This window comes from Archocentrus centrarchus, chromosome 7 (assembly GCF_007364275.1).
Source record: "Archocentrus centrarchus isolate MPI-CPG fArcCen1 chromosome 7, fArcCen1, whole genome shotgun sequence".
Taxonomy (NCBI): domain Eukaryota; kingdom Metazoa; phylum Chordata; class Actinopteri; order Cichliformes; family Cichlidae; genus Archocentrus; species Archocentrus centrarchus.
This window is the reverse complement of record NC_044352.1, coordinates 19,022,476-19,039,980: the sequence shown is the minus strand read 5'-3', so window position 1 is coordinate 19,039,980 and position 17,505 is coordinate 19,022,476. Positions and strand designations below refer to the sequence as shown.

The 17,505-nt window shown below is 41.5% G+C and overlaps 1 protein-coding gene across 1 annotated transcript in view; it reads right to left on the bottom strand.

Annotated features, from left to right (window-relative positions):
• Positions 1 to 17,505, bottom strand: part of LOC115783097 (chemokine-like protein TAFA-2) — a 91,345-nt gene that overhangs the window by 34,598 nt on the left and 39,242 nt on the right. The window contains exon 2 of the mRNA XM_030733747.1: positions 8,990 to 9,090. Within this exon, the coding sequence (XP_030589607.1) occupies positions 8,990 to 9,089 (100 nt within the window). The 5' untranslated portion in view covers position 9,090. The remainder of the gene's footprint in view (positions 1 to 8,989; positions 9,091 to 17,505) is intronic.

Genomic DNA, 17,505 nt, shown 5'->3' with positions numbered 1-17,505 from the left:
TTAGAATGTGCTGAGGTTATTTTTCATATCTGAGATGAAACAATGTGCAAAGTATCACACTCACATTTATTTAGCACTTTCTAGTCTTACTGACTCCTCAAAGTGCATTGGATCACAAGTTAAGATTACAAGAGGCAACATTGCTAACCACTGCACCACTGTGCCGCCGTACTAACATGAGCCTCAGCCATACACAGCAAAATGAACCTGTGTTTCATTTGTATGCCAAGAGCCATGAACTAGCAAAAACTTTTAGGAAGCAGAACATTTTAAAAGAAACAAATATTCTTCATCAACCCTTATAAAGATAATGTCACAATAAAAGTATGGCAAGGAACTGATTGACAATAAATATTTTGATTACCTAATTGTCAGCAACTACTGATTTCAATCATTTGGTCTCTTTCTCTCTCATGCATGAACTCTTTTGTCCTGTCTCTCTCCCCTCAGCCCCAACCGGTCGTGGCAGATGACTGCCCCGCCCGGAGCCTGGTTCTGCTGTGAGGTTTCTTACTGTTAAAAGGGAGTTTTTTCCTTCCCACTGTCACCAAGTGCTTGCTCACAGGGGGTCGTTTTGACTGTTTGGTTTTCTCTGTAATTATTGTAGGGTCTTTACCTTACAATATAAGTGCCTTGAGGCAACTCTTTGTTGTGATTTGGCAGTATATAAATAAAACTGAACTCATTTGAACTAGATATGGCAGTTATTGATGTGCCATCCTGGAGGAGTTGGACTACCTGTGCAACCTCTGTAGGGACCAGGTATGGCTTCATGCTACCAATAGTGAGCCTTGTGGTGACTGTTTATTGTGATTTGGCACTATATAAATAAAATTGAATTGAATTGAACTGACCTGTGAATTAAAAGGGAAGGAAGTACTGGGATGTTTGTAGGCATGAAAAATTACACATTTGTAATATTCCACTTGAATTTTTCACAAGCCATATGGAACTGTTGTGTAGACCAGCATGGAGTGCAGCTTTACTGTGGAGCAGCCACTAAGGAGGGCAGACAGCCTGTCTCTGCACATCACATTAGAGAGCCTCTTTGACCATGCATCATGTAGATGTGTGTGCATAGTGGTTTTTGTGGTCCTTCCATGTGAATTTACTGCAGGCTTGTCTGCGTGCTTGACTGAATGCACATGTCCCTCTGAGCTTGTGTGAGAGTAGTTTAGCACATGCGACTTTGCCTTCTTTCTCCTTACATCTGTATTCCCCCGTCTTGGCAGTCACAATGCCTTTCGGAGTAACTTAAGTTCTTAGTAGCCTCTAATGAGTGACGATGTATAGAGATTGCAGCCTATAGACTGAGAATCAATGAGTCGACAGTGTGTGGTGAAGTGATCAGCATAATCGCTGTTCCGCTTTACTTCAAAGTCCAAGCCAAGCTGTTTCTTCAAGACTATTGGCAAAACCACTGAGACATTTAACCAAGGCCTAGACTGCAAATAAGATCTCTTCATTGCATACGATCCATAGTCTACTAAGTGCAAGAGGTCTGAGGTCTAGCTATTACACATTTCGGTATAATAAAGTATGAGAATAAAAGAAAAAGACAGAAGAATTGGTGCTTTAATAGATGTAGAGGCACTAATAGCAAAGGAGATGCATCATTTTCTATTTTGCTATTCTGTCTTGAGAGACACAAAATGAACAGAAACTAGACTCTCATACAGACAAACACTTATCCTGAGACTTCTTTTACCACTTCTCAGTCGCATCAGCTTTTTTCCTGAGGTTGCCGCTACTGTCTTGCCTGCACACGTCTTGTGAAACCATGTCAAGAATGTGCATACACACATATTCACACAAATGTGTTAATACTGGGTGAAGTAAAATCAAGCCAAGTGACATTTAATGTATTGCCATCATGGCTGGCTGGTGTTAGGTAAGATAGAATCCACTCACTGTTAACTTGAATCAGATTCACCTATTGCAACAGGAGAACCCCTGATCGCATGCTGCACAGGCTCCAAGTTCCTTAAACTTGTATTTTTTTCACATGGCCTGTAGGGGCCCACCTTTTCAACCCTACTGCTCACTCAGTCTATGACCTCAGTAAACAGTTTCCTGATGATTTTATTGTCTTAATCACTATTTGTTGCACGATGATGGCTAAAATGATTATCATGGTTATTTTGATCATTAGTGAGATCAAGAATATTTGATTTGATTATTCACTAATTTTACTGACAAAAAATGTTTATCGCGCTGTTGTGTAAACAGAACACTGCTTTCACATCTTCACATCTGTACAAATCAAAATAACATCAAAATAAAATTGCTTCCCCTTATTTACCTAAATTCAGAGAAAAATATTGTTTAAAAAATGCACCAAACTTAACACAATATTAATCACTGCTCTTTCACTCCATTTGTTGAATCTACATGACGGATGTGAATAAAGCTCATAGCACAGTACTCAACAGCTGTGAGATCCCTCTTGTTTTCCTCTGTGAGGAAACATAACTGCACAAGGGGATACATACTTTTCTGTCCAGTGTCCTATCCACTTTCCTGAAGCCTTCATTACTCAATGTGTTTACTGGACACATATCTTTAGCCAAATGTAATGCAGTCATGTTTTTCAGTGTGTCTTTGTGAATTGATGGATACGCTGATGTGTTGATGTTAGAGTGATTCAAATTCACAAAATAAATATATACATTTGTAGCCGGTAATTTTGCCAATTTATACACAGCATACACAGTATGCATTATTGGTGGGAGTATGGATAAATAAATGTATATGCACTATATGTAAAGATTTATATAAATAAATCATTGCTTGAGAAATTAAAACCAGCAGCCACAAATTGATTCGAGTTGACTGTATGAAGAGAGGAGAGGGAGCTGTAATGGCAGTGACCACAGCCACACTCACTGTGGTACTAATGAAAGTGGAACTGAATAACTTTAGTGGCTCCCAACATTGTAATCAATTTTTTTTTTACATGCCTGTGTGTGTGTGTGTGTGTGCGTGTGTGTGTGTGTGTGTGTGTGTGTGTGTGTGTATACCTCAGTGAATGCAACAGTGAAAGAGACAGTGGGTGTGTTTGAATTAGTGAGAGGGACAACCTTGAAGTGACCTAAAGGATTGTATTCAGTAATTATCTGATTACTCGTCTGTTTTTCCTCACTCAGACAACCTGCAACTGGATAATGCTGTAACTCCCTGATACAAGCCTACTTTACAATCAATCACCCATTAACAGAAGAATGCTCACAATGCACACAGGCATACAAACACCACCTGTACTGCCACCGTTCAGAGAAAAATGTGATAAAAGGAAACACAAAAGTGCAACTGCTAAACTTTTCCTCATCCTGTGACTTTTCTATTTATTTCCCTTACCCACTGTTTTCAGTGATCTCGAGGCTTTCTGCACACCTCAGCACTTCACTAAAACCTGGTGAAGCACCACAGTAATAGTGTGTCTCCATCCCTGCTCAATGTCTTTTCACCATCTTCCATTTATGAAAATTTTTGCCCTTGCCTTGTCAAGAATGTCCTCTTTGAGAGGAGATGATGCCTGGCAGCCAGAGAACAGGAGAGTCAATCTCACACACAAACAGACACAAAACACACACACACACAAAGCCATGGTTTTAGGTACTCACATTCAGTAAGGACACACATACACATTCACACCCACACACACACACACACACACACACACACACACACACACACACACACACACACACACACACACACACACACGGACATAGAGTCCACACAATTACGTCACAAAAACCTTCTTGTCTCCAAGGAGTGATAACATTATGAGAAATTTTCAGTTTCTACACAAAAGACCAAAGGAGGGCTGCACATCTGGCTAAGATGCTGGGTTAAAGAAAATATTAAGTCCATCAATCATTCTCCCTTTCATTCATCCCCTAATGGAGCATCTGTACGGAGGCAGATGTTAAAATATACAATACATACAGTCATGGCCAAAAATGTTGGCACCCCTGAAGATTTCCAGAAAGAAGTATTTCTCCAGAAAATTATTGCAATCACACATGTTTTGTTATGCACATGTTCATTTCCTTTGAGTGTACTGGAAAAAAACACAAAAAGAGGGGAAAAAAGCCTAAATCCATATAATTTCATGCTAAACTCCAAAAATTGTTGGCACCTTTTCAAAACTGTGGGTAAAAAACTTGTTTCAAGTATTTGATGCTTGTTTAAACTCACCTGTGGCAAGTAACAGGTGCGGGCAATATAAAATCACAACTGAAACCAGATAAAAAGGACAGAAGTGACTCAATCTTTGCATTGTGTGTCTGTGTGCCACACTAAACATGGAGAACAGAAAGAGGAGAACTGTCAGAGGACTTGAGACCAAAATTGTGGAAAAATATCAATCTCAAGGTTACAAGTCCATCTTCAGAGATCTTGATGTTCGGCCGGAGGGGCGGAGGACACTCACTGTGTCGGAGCGCGACGTGAGGAGGGCGTTTTAGACGTTGTAAACACAGGAAAGCGGCTGGACCAGACGGTATTAGTGGACGTGTCCTTAAGACCTGCGCTGACCAGCTGGCACCTGTTGTTTACACTGATATTCAACCTCTCACTGAAACTGTGTGTGATTCCCACCTGCTTTAAAAGTCCATCATAGTCCCTGTCCCAAAGAAACCACACCCCAGCAGCCCCAATGACTTCAGGCCCATAGCACTCACCTCTGTGGTGATGAAGTGTTTTGAGAGGAGAACTCATCAAGACATTCATCACCTCCTCACTGCCCACCACCCTCGACCCACTACAGTTTGCATACCCGGCCAGACAGATCCACAGATGATGCCATATCCTTCCTCCTCCACAAGACCCCTTTCACACATAGACACTGGTAAGGGGAACTATGTGAGAGTGCTGTTTGTAGATTACCGCTCCGCATTCAACACCATAGTTCCCTCCAGCTGGTCTCTAAGCTGCTGGACCTGGGCCCTGGGCCCATCCCTGTGCAGGTGGGTTCACAGCTTCCTGACCAGCAGACCACAGGTGGTACGAGTGGGTCACCTCACCTCATCCTCCCTCACCCTCAACACTGGATCCCCCCAAGGCTGTGTGCTCAGCCCTCTGCTGTACTCACTGTACACCCATGACTGCGAGGCCACGTCAGAGTCCAACGTCATCATCAAGTTTGCTGAGGACACTGCTGTTGTGGGACTAATCTCTCACAATGAGGGAGACAGCCTACAGGAGAGAGGTCTCCCGCCTGGAGAACTGGTGCCAGGAGAACCACCTCCTGCTCAACGTCAGCAAACGAAGGAACTGATCGTGGACTTCAGCAGGAAGCAGCAGAGGGACTGCCATCCACTTGTCATCAGTGGTGCTGAGGTGGAAAGAGTGGACACTTTCAAATACCTGGGAGGGACCATCTCACAGGACCTGTCCGGGACTCATCACATAAACATCACTGTGAAGAAGGCCAGACAGCGTCTCTACCTCCTCAGGCGGCTGAGAGACTTCAAGCTCCCACTCAAGGTGCTCAGGAACTTTTACACCTGCACCATCGAGAGCATCATGCGTGGGAGCATCACCACCTGGATGGGAAACTGCACCAAGCAGGACTTCATGGCCCTAAAAAGGGTGGTTCGTTCAGCTGAACGGACCATCAGAACCACCCTCCCCAACCTGCAGGACATTTACACCAAGCAGTGCAGGCTGAGGGCCATGAAGATCCTAAAACAGCCCAGCGACCCCGGACACTCTCTCTTCTCCCTGCTCCCATCAGGCCGGCGTTACCGCTGCCTGAGGGCTAAGACTGAAAGGTTGAAGAAGAGTTTTACCCACAAGCCATCCGTCTGCTCAACTCTGAGCCCTAACTGGACCATTATTGCACAATGTAAATATTATAATTTATAAAAGTGTGTATAGTGTATAGTATAGAGTATAGTGTATAGTGTGAATTACTTTTTTTTTTTTTTTTTTTTTTTTTTTTTTTTATTCTTCTTATTTATATGTGTGTGTATATATGGTTGCAGGTACAAAATACATTTCACTGTGCATTGTACTGTGTATAACTGTGCATGTGACAAATAAACACTATCTCTCTCTCCTTTGTCCACGGTGCGCAACATAATCAAGAAATTTACAGCCCATGCCACTGTAGCTAATCTCCCTGGACATGGACGGAAGAGAAAAATTGATGAAAGGTTGCAATGCAGGATAGTCCGGATGGTGGATAAACAGCCCCAATCAAGTTCTAAAGAAATTCAAGCTGTCCTGCAGGCTCAGGGTGCATCAGTGTCAGTGCAAACTATCCGTCGTCATTTGAATTAAAGGAAACGCTATGGCAGGAGACCCAGAAGGACCCCACTGCTCCACACAGAGACATAAAAAGCTGGACTGCAGTTTTCCAGAATGTACATGAGTAAGCCAAAATCCTTCTGGGTCAATGTCTGTGGACAGATGAGATCAAGATAGAGATTTTTGGTAAAAGACGTCATTCTACTGTTTACCAAAAACAGAACGAGGCCTACAAAGAAAAGAACACAGTACCTACTGACAAATACGGTGGAGGTTCAAAGATGTTTTGAGGTTGTTTTGCTGCCTCTGGCACTGGATTCCTTGGCTGTGTGCAAAGCATCATGAATCTGAAGATTACCAAAGGATTTGGGTCGCAATGTAAGGCCCAGTGTCAGAAAGCTGGGTTTGCGTCCAAGGTCATGGGTCTTCCAGCAGGACAATGACCCCAAATAGCACAACGAAATGGTTGAAAACAAGTGCTGGAGAGTTCTGACGTGGCCAGCAATGAATCCAGATCTAAATCCCAGTGAACACCTATAGAGAGAGATCTTAAAATTGCTGTTGAGAGAAGGCACCTTTCAAATATATAAGAGACCTGGAGCAGTTTGCAAAAGAAGAGAGGTCCAAAATTCCAGTTGAGAGATGTAAGAAGCTTGTTGATGGTTATAGGAAGCGGCTGATTTCAGTTATTTTTTTTTTCCAAAGGATGTGCAATCAAATGTTAAGTTGAGGGTGCCAGTAATTTTGTCCGGTCCATTTTTGGAGTTTAGCATGAAATTATATGGATTTTGGCTTTTTTTTTTTTTTTTTCCTCTTTTTTTTTTTTTCCAATACACACAAAGGAAATTAACATGTGCATAACAAAACGTGTGATTGCAATTATTTTCTGAGAGAAATACTTCATTTTCTGGAAATTTTTCAGGGGTACCAACAATTTCGGGCATGACTGTAGACTGCAAAAATAAATGTCCTTAGCATCACTCACGTTAGATACACAGCACAAAAATGACAAGGCAACCAGTTCAGATGAAGGGCAGCTGGTGCACACCACTTATCACAACATGAAAGCCAACGGCACAGCGTAACATTTTCAAGCCATCATTGCCTATTATATGAAGTCAAACCAAACACAAAATCCACTAATATCACGTCTTGCTTTTATCCTTAGGGAATTTTGTCATTTTCTATTATTTAGTTTGGTTAGGTAGTTTCTTTTTTTAATATATTAGTTACATCCTAATCTGCTCCACAAGTCGGAAATAGATTTTGCTGGCCAAATTATTTTTTCTCTAAGAAAGGTGCCAACCTTTCAAACTTATGATCTTGCACAGATGTGCATTTTAACTTGACTTGGTGGTGGATTCCTGGCTTATTTTGTCATGCACAAATTGTCGAAAAAAAAAAAAAAATCCTCCAGTGACTCCACATGTCACAACAGATTTCCCTTCAGTCAGTAAAAAGACCATTATTTCCATCTGCTGTCATTTTAATTTGGTAGAATGGCTTTGCTTTGGGACATCCCCACCCTGAAAAGTAGCAAGACTCCAGGACAGAATGGAGAAGCATTGATAACAACAGATATGACATTGATTAATCCAGAAATGGTATTAAAATGAGGTGCTGAGATGAAGGTGGGCTTCAAAGCAGCTTGCAGATGTGCAGCGTATGTGTGGAGGTTAAAGCAAATTAAATAGAACACCCTATGGATGTTCATCAGTTCAATATGTAGCCATGAGCCAATGTTGAGATCAGCTGATCTGCCGGGGCTGCAGCAGAACTTGCCTTTGTGGCCTGCTTGAACTCCTTTGCGCTGCCTACAGTGTTTTATTTCTCTAACAGTCTCAAGACATTTCATAGGTGTGATTATCTTTGTTGGCCTGCAGTTGATGTTGCTTGAGAATTAGAAATGATTAATTCAGCTTACATTATAATGAAACCCAGTGTAAATCTACAGCCAATAAAACTTCTAAGTCAACCCCTCTGTAATACCCCTAATAAAAACCTTAACAGTAAAAGTTTTAAAACAACACAGAATTAATTCACATTCTTGCCTGTATGTGTTTCTAACTGAACGGCATGACCTCGGGCACATAAAAAGCTCTTATTCACGCACAGGTAGCAGCTATAATGTGTTCCGTGTTAAATCTTTGTTGCCTAGAGGTATGGGATTTTCAGTGTCACACACATGTGATCTTTGTGAACCAGGGAGGCGAGTATCCAATCTTCACATGAGAAATGAACTGAAAAGTAGTACGAGGCCTTTGGGCTCAATCGTGGTAGTGACTCAGCCACTTGAATCACACGGGAAGGATATCACACAACCAGGGATTTCTAATCCACAAATGCTCACTGCTCACTGTCTGTGCTGTAACCCTCAGGCATTTTTGAGAGTCACCCCACCCTGATGGGACTGCGAACACGCAAATGCCTCTGAACTGAGAAGACCTTTCTTGTTGGATTACTTGTATCCCCTTCCTTTTATTAAAGAAGTTTTGTGTGTTCTTCCTGGCAATCTGCCTCGGTGGTCTCGTATTTCATTGTGAATCTGACCTCAGTGTTCCCTTGGGTAGCACACAGTCTATTCACTATACCTTTACAATATGTGAAAAGAAATTGGCTGCAGAGATAATCTACAATACAGCCAATATTGTGGATGTTGTAAACAGACAGTGACCGACTGGCAGGTGAATATACAGTACACAAGTGGACATATAGATATACAGCTACATACCTGTGTGGCTCCTGTGTGCATGTGTAAGGGAGGCCAGGCAGAGGGATAGCAGTAGACTCCACACACCTACTCCACAAATGCAATGACCCCGTTCCCGCATTCTGTCAGAAGGAAGCAAGAACATACAAGTATGATTATGAATACAGAAAAAAAAATGTTTAGAAGAAAGACTGTATTATTGGTATACAGTATATTGTACATACACAAAAATATTAAAGTGATTCTCACTGCAGAACTGCTACTTAGTGATGCTCCATCCCTTTGTACCTAATTGGGCACCACTTTTCTAATTAATGCAAGTCTGGACCTAATCCAGTGCCACACACTGGATATATATGTTCATGCATGCCCTTGAAATGAATAAAGAATCGGCTGCTGCGCAAAGGTTAGTTGTGTTTTCCACAAAGCCACCAGAACATTTAGCTTTTTTTTTTTCTGTTACAAGATAACACGTTAGGGTAGTGGGGATTTTTGGTAGGAAAACTTTACAAAGTCAGGTGGTATAAAGAGCAGCAGTCCACATCAAGCGGATGCAGTGCTTGTTGGATATCTTAAACACAGGACTATCACTCAGGAGACTGCTGGTTAAACCGTGTTTAAAACTTAAACTCAGTCTTAGCTTTTTATTAATATCAATACTTAGATTTTTTCCTCCAGTTTTCAGCTGTAGTTTGGTAGATCATTAGGCAACACTCTACTTGGTTAGGATTGGAGTCGTGTTTTGGTTTAAAATGATTACCATTTAGAAGTTGTAGAAAAATCATGTCTCTGTTGGCAGAAAGTCCTAAGGACAACCTTCTTCTGTGTGCATGGGGATGTACCTTCAGCAGTGTAAAACACATATTATTCTTAAAATCCCTGAGTTCTCTTTACCTGTCTTTACCATCTACTAAAGTAAAGCCTGTTGCCAGAAACTTAGTTCAGCTTTCTCAGCTTTAAATCACACATTTAAAAGGTTTGTTCAGTCTTGCTTCCAAGAAATTAGATCCATGTCTAGTCTCTGGAGCTTGAAAAAGGCGACTGGACTTCTTTTTGTTTCTTGAAGACGTTTCACCTCTCATCCGAAAGGCTTCTTCAGTTCTCAACCAAGTGGTGGAGAGACCCAGGTATTTAAACCCCTGTGGGCGTAGTCCCCTGGAGGTGGTTATGACCCTCTATTGATCATGTGCTTGAACACATGTGCCCAGGTGTGAAGGGGGCGTGGGTCATATTTAATCAGTGGTTCAGTTGAAACCAACTTAGGACTCCGCTCCATTGTTTCCTGTGGCCTATTGAGGTCACTGGAACAAAGGTGTGAATGGGGGTTGAGACGTCTGGGAAGGGAGCTCAGGACAGCACTGTAAGCGGGGGAAAGTTGGTGACGTAATCCACCTCCTCTGTTCAATGATGGTTGTTCACAGTGGACATAGATGGCTTCTTTCACTCCTCTTTCAAACCATCTGTTTTCCCTGTCCAAAATGTGGACATTGGCATCCTCAAAAGAGTGCCCTTTTTCTTTCAGATGCAGATGTACTGCTGAATCTTGTCCTGTCGAAGTGGCTCTTCTATGTTTTGCCATTCGTTTGTGAAGAGGCTGTTTGGTTTCACCAATGTAGAGGTCCGAGCACTCTTCACTGCACTGAACAGCATACACTACATCGCTGATCTTGTGTTTGGCGGGTTTGTCCTTGGGATGAACCAGTTTTTGTCTTAGGGTGTGACTTGGTTTGAAGTATACTGAGATGTCATGCTTGGAGAAAATTCTTCTGAGTTTCTCTGACAAGCCTGACACATATGGGATGACAATGTTGTTCCTCTTGTCCTTCCCATTCTCTGTAGTTTGTGTTTGGCCTTCATTCCTGTGCATCTTAGCTGATTTGATGAAGGCCCAGTTGGGGTAACCGCATGTTTTGAGGGCTTTCTTAATGTGTGTGTGTTCCTTATGCTTCCCTTCTGCCTTAGAGGGAACACTTTCTGCACGGTGTTGTAGGGTCCTGATCACCCCAAGTTTGTGTTCCAGAGGGTGGTGGGAGTCAAAGAGGAGATACTGGTCTGTGTGTGTGGGCTTCCGGTAAACTTCAATGTTGAGGCTTCCATCTTCCTCGATAAGCACCGCACAGTCCAGGAATGGTAACTTGTTATCTCTGGTGTCCTCCCTGGTAAAACGTATGTATTTATCCACTGAGTTAATGTGACGAGTGAAGGCTTCTACTTCTTGGGTTTTGATTTTGACCCAGGTGTCATCTACATATCTGTACCAGTGGCTAGGTGCCACTGGTACAGCCCCAATCACGAATCCCACGAATGTGATTCCCAAAGAACTATTAGCTGAAAACTTTGCATATCTCTGCATGGTGTGCAGTGTGTCCTTAAAAAACTGAGGAAACTGGACAAGAGGAGGACAAAAGATGAAATGGCAGGCCTAAAACACTATCTGCAGTAGATGAACAGTCCCTGACAGACATGTCCTTAAGAAACAGGAAACTATTCAGCAAAGATCTGAGACAGGACCTGAGAGATGCATCTGGCCCTTCAGTTGATCCATCTACTGTTCACTGAAGCCTCATCAGAAATGGTCTCAGTGGAAGGTTTGCTGTCAAGAAGCAAAATATTAAGAAATGTTGGGTGGTTGGGAAAGCAATCATGCATAACCCATAGATCAGACTGTAGGACCCGCATCAAACATATACAACTGGCAATCAAACTCTGAGTGTCCTTCTACTTTGTTACATAAATTAATACTTATAAATGTAATTTTACTGTTTATTCCAAGCAAAGCAAAGGTATGTGCCAATCACTTTTTTTGTGGCCAGACCTTCCTAGCACAATGTGGAAACAAGATGTTTCAGGTTTGGCAATATTGGCCAATGGATTTTATCACTTTCGTCCCACTTAAAGACAGCACTCTCTGTCATGGCACACTAGTAGTTAGTTTTTCATAGAGGCATCACATTGCTCTTTGGGGCACAGAGATTCAAAATGTGAATACAGCAGCTCAAATATGCTACTAAGTTAAAAAAAATTGTCTTCCCTCGGCAACATCCACCCATATGCTGCTGAATCTGGTGCTGCTGTTGAAAATCAGAGGTCACAAATTTCAGAAAGAAAAGACTGGAGGATAAAGGCATAATGCACACCAACACACAGGGTTGACTCAGAATGTACTTTTGTTGTTGGGTAAAGAGATCAAAACCTATTAGATAACAGACATGGCCAGGGCCAATGTCCAAACAGCCAACAACAAACACAAGTAAAAATACTGTAATCATACTAAAGCAGTAAAAAGCTTTTATACCTTCAGGTCTGGCAAGTATATGCAAGAAAGCACACAACAACTCACCAAAAAGGCAATAAATCTAATAAAAAAAACTTAAAAAAAAAAAGGATTATTAGTCAACAATATTGATCCAATGATGGATTTTATTTGCCTATTCTGTTACATTGTGGAAAAGGCCAACAGTGATGAGTAAACACTTGAAGTACAAAGAATCTCTTTTCTTACTCTCTGTCCAAATGCTGGCAGGTGTTTACATTGAAGTCAAGGGATGCATATAATTAAAGCACTTTATATTCTGGGCACTAAGTATAGCACAAAAAGTTGCACAACAGACAAACAAACTGTGCGTTCTCTACCAAGGAAACTGCTTTGTCAGTAAACGTGTCTACATGTGTTTGCACATTTGTATGAATAAATAACTGCAGGATGCTGGTAAAGTAAATGTAAAGCAGCTGAACTCGGTTTAATCTTTTACATATGTTGTTCAAATGTCTATAGCTTTACTTCAAACACTCCAACTCTGTCAACTATATACTACTGCTAGTGCTCTTGGTCACACTTGAACTCCAAATTCCAAACTCTACACATATTAATACTGTGCAAATGTCTTCAATCACCCCTCGTTTCTTTATATTTGCTAGGAAAATGGGAAATGGCTGCAGCAATATACTGAAACATGAGCAAACATACATGGAAATATAGTATGCAAGGCAAAATCAGAGGTTGTATAGTTCTAACAAGCTTGAAAGTCAAAATTTGGTATGACCACCTTTACTCTTCAGCACAGCCTGAACTCTCTAAAGCAGCTTTCTTGTAATTTCTTTAAGCAATCTTCGGGAATAATTCTCCAGGGTTCTAGAAGAACATTCAGAGCTCTTCTTTGGATGTTGGCTGAATATTACTTCATTCTCTGTCAAGATGATCCCACACAGCTTGAGGAATGTTGAAGTCCAGGCTCTGGAGAGGCAAGTGCAAGCTTGTGTGTTTTTCTATCCAGGTACACTTTTCCTGCATTTGCAGTGTGTTTGGGATCATTGTCACACTGATAAATTAAGCTCCTGCCAATCACGCCTTGCAGATGTGCAAATGCTTTCTGGATGGTAGTGCATGGTTGATTCATACAATACCATCTGGGGATCTTTGACAAGATCCCCAACACTGTGTTACAGCTGACTATAGACACTGACTGTCGTACCTCCCTCCTGATCTCTTCTGTACATATTAATGATGATTTGAGGCAAAAATTTAAAATTTGGATTGATCACTTCATAAGACCCGTTGCCAATGATTTTCAGTCCAATTCTTGTGTTATTTGGAATACCTCCACCTTTTCTACCTGTTTTACTTCCTTAAGAATGGTTTCTTGACAGCTACACTTCCAGTGAGACCATTTCTGATTAGGCTTCAGCAAGCAATAGATGGATCAACAAGGGCCACATACACCTCTCAGGTCCTGTGTCAGGTCTTTGCTGGATTTTTTCCTGTTTCTAGCTTTTAGGCCTGCTAATTTTTCTTCTGTCCTCCACTTGTCCAGTTTTGTCACATTTTTTAAGGACACGTTTCCCATTATGGCAAGATATGCCAAGTTTTCAGCTAATATTTTTTGGGAATCACTTTGTTGGGACACAAATACTATTTTATGACTGTCAAACTGTGCTATCTTTGACATTTTTCATAGATTTAACAGAAAAATGTGAACAAATTGTGTGTTTTTGCAACAAGGTGCTAGTAACAAAGTGGCTAAGCATATAATTTATAATTAGTTCTTTGCTAAGTTGTCTGTTATGGGTAGACAACACTTGAGTTAGCTTCCTGTTTAATACTTTAATGATTCACAGGTCACTGCTAAGTGGCTTCACAAACAAGCAAACAATAGAACCCTCTAAAAATGGTCAGGTAGAAGGAGACTGATAATGGTAGTAATGATGGTAATGATTTACTCTTCAAGTAAAGGAGCAAAGGCATGGCATGGAAAGAAAACTGAAATACTTTTGAATAGATCTGTGATGATGTAAGTTAAACAAACCAAGCTTTCCAGGTTTGTGTGAGAGTCTGGGCAGATTAACTAAGTGCAGATGAGATTATGCACACACCTGGTTCGATCTGGGCATACGATGATGTCTTTATTTGTGCAGATATTCTATATTCAGGCATATATCCGCATGCACGTGTGTGACTGGTTTTGCCATGAGGAAGTGTGTGTTAAGCTCTGGCTTGAGTTCTGAGCTTGGTGTGTGAGTCATCTGGTTATGCAGCCAGGCATTTCTAGAGCTGGGAGAAGCTGAAAAGCCAGACAGGCTGAGCCAAGGCTTTCTGTGGTTAGAGGGCATCACACGCACATGCACATACACATACAAGGAGAAGGAAAAGAGGGAAAAAGAGGAAGGCGAGAAGAGAGAGGAAGAGAAGGGAGCGAGAGAGGGATAGAGAGAGAGAGAGAGAGAAGAGAGGAGAGAGAAGGCGAGAGAGAGAAGAGAGAAGAGAGAGAGAGAGAGAGAGAGAGATAGAGAGAGAGAGAGGAGAGAGAAGAGAGAGAGAGAGAGAGAGAGAAGAGAGAGAGAGAAGAGCAGAGAGAAGTAAGAGAGAAGAGAGAGGAAGAGAGAGAGAGAAGAGAGAGAGAGAGAGAAAGAGAGAGAGCGGAGAGAGGAGATAGAGAGAGAGAGAGGGAGAGAGAGAGGAGAGAGAGAGAGAGGAGAGAGAGAGAGAGAGAGAGAGAGGAGAGAGAGGAGAGGAGAGAGAGAGAGAGAGATAGAAGATAAGAGAGAGAAGAGAGAGAAGAGAGAGAGAGAGAGAGAGAGAGAGAGAGAGCGAGAAGAGAGAAGAGGAGAGAAAGAGAGAGGAGAGATAGAGAAGAGAGAGAGAGAGAGAAGAGAGATATATAGAGATAGAGAGAGATATAGAGAGATAGAAGAGAGATAGAGAATATAGAGAGAAGAGATAGAATAGGTAATTATATATAAGAGAATATATATATATATATATATATATATATATATATATATTATAATCTACTTCATCTTTCATATCTCTTCTAGCCTTCCTATATTTTTCCATCTTTTCATTCTCCTTGTACCTCCTTTCTCCTGTCCTCACCTATATTCTGCTAGTACTAAATAATTAGGAAAGCAGAGGCGCTGCCTGCTTCCTCACCAGCTCATTTAGATACACAGCAGTATTTGTGATGATGCAGTGCCACTTCATTATGGCTGGTTGTTTGGTCTGTCTGCCGCAGAATGAGTGGGTGTGTGATACAGAAATGGATTCAGAAAGGGGCAGGGAAAGAGAGAGAGTTCGAGAGAACGAGTAGTGGAAGGAGCACTGTGGTTGCGTGTGTGTTTGAGGACACGTGTGTCTGACTGCTCAGAAACAAGGGGTTCTGATCAATAGCTTCTAAACAGCTTGACTCTCACAAGTATCAAACTCAGCAGACGATGGTGACTCACACATCTGCACAAACTCGCAGGCAACAGATGCTCTTCTATATTGACAAACCAAAAGTCCGTGTGTGAGTCCATGTGGAAGTTTGTGAATTTTGAGATCACTGCTGGTAAACAAGCCGTTCAAGCAGTGTAGGCGCTAGAATTCCTAAACTCCTCTAATCACATCTTTAGTGTGAATACTGGTGAGAAAGTAGCATTAAATCTCATAACCCTGGATGATGTAGCTTTTTTAACAGAACACAGAGGAGCAAAAGAGAAAGTAAAAGCGAGTTGAGAAAGAAATAGCTGGTGAAAGAGCGGTGGTCTCCGATGACTTCTGCAGTCTGTTCCATCCCTTTAATTAGTCCCATTGGAATGCCCTCCCCGCTCCACGCAGCTGATCAGTTTCCTCTCCATATCTCCAGTCTGTTTTGTGTGTGCGCACACGTGGGCATGTGTGTTTGTATGCATCTTAGCTAAAGCCGGACAGACATCTCACGGGCATATGAGCTCTGGATGAGTTCCCAGTGGTAAAAGCGAAAAATTTAGTGGAAATGCATTAATATTCTAGGAGTTTCCATTCTTTAAGACATAAGCCATTTGGAAAATGGGATCCCTGTACTCTCTGCATCAGTCGCTGCAGCAATTAACATAATGTGATTTTGATATTAGCACACACAGTGTTAACCCATGGTCACGAAAACTGACGTTTTGATTTTCTTATATATTGAGAAACAATCGGTCAGTCTGTCACTGACATAATGCAAAAAAAAAGAATAAATAGTTTAAGGCAGTGGGTTGCGCCAATACAGTACAAGGCATTTTTAGGGGCGCGTTCACACCCTTGTTTGATTCAGTTAAAACAGGTGCAATTGTCCATTTATGCTGGTGTGAGAGCTGTCAACTCAACTCTGGTGCAAACCAATCAACCAGCCTGAGACCACCTGAAAAAGGAGGGTTTTGGTCCAGTTCCACGTGAAATATAGAGGTGCACTGGAATGGTGATATTTGCTTCCAACAAAGCTTTGGCCTCCTGAACTTTTGCTGTTGTTAATTTGTAAATCTAAACTACAGCTGAAATCATCTGTTCATTGTGATCCGTAAGCAACATGAAAAAGTAATATACAGTTTTCTATATATTTATGCAGCTGGTAACTATAGTAACAGGTTTGCATGTCAGCACGAGTGCAGGGATTTTTCATAATCAGTCAGATAGTCAAAAACACTTTAAAAACGGGGTGAGATTAGCTTCTCAAATTCAATCAGAAGCTCTGGCAGATTTTGACAGACCTCCTCGTGCAGCTTCTTCCTCTTTGTTCAAAGCACAGAACAAACAGAAAGCATGGCCACACATGCTGTAAGAGTACGTTACAACTGACATCTGGCTTCACACAAGGTTAAAACCCTGCTCTCCTATGTGAAAATCCTCTGCTCAAAACAATGCACCATTGTATTTTACTTTTGGCACTTTTTTTTTTGTCTTGGTCCTATGATTGGTCAGAGACCTGTGATTGGTCAAAGGCACTCTCCCATTACAGGCTTACACTTGAAAACAGAGCCTAGAAGAGGTGCAGGGATCAGGTTCCCTCTCACATCACTTGAATTACAATATGCTGAAAGGTTATTTATTTATTTATTTATCTGACCAGTGAAATCAACAGCATGTTGCCTCCCCTAGCTTAATGACAAAGAGACAAGATGTATTTGTCTCATCTCTTTGTCATTATTCATAATAAGTATTCAGCTTAGTGTAAATCATGCTCACAATTAGTTAACAAATGGGAGAAAACAGTCCTGCTTACTTCACATTTACCAGTGCCACACACAACAATGTTATCATT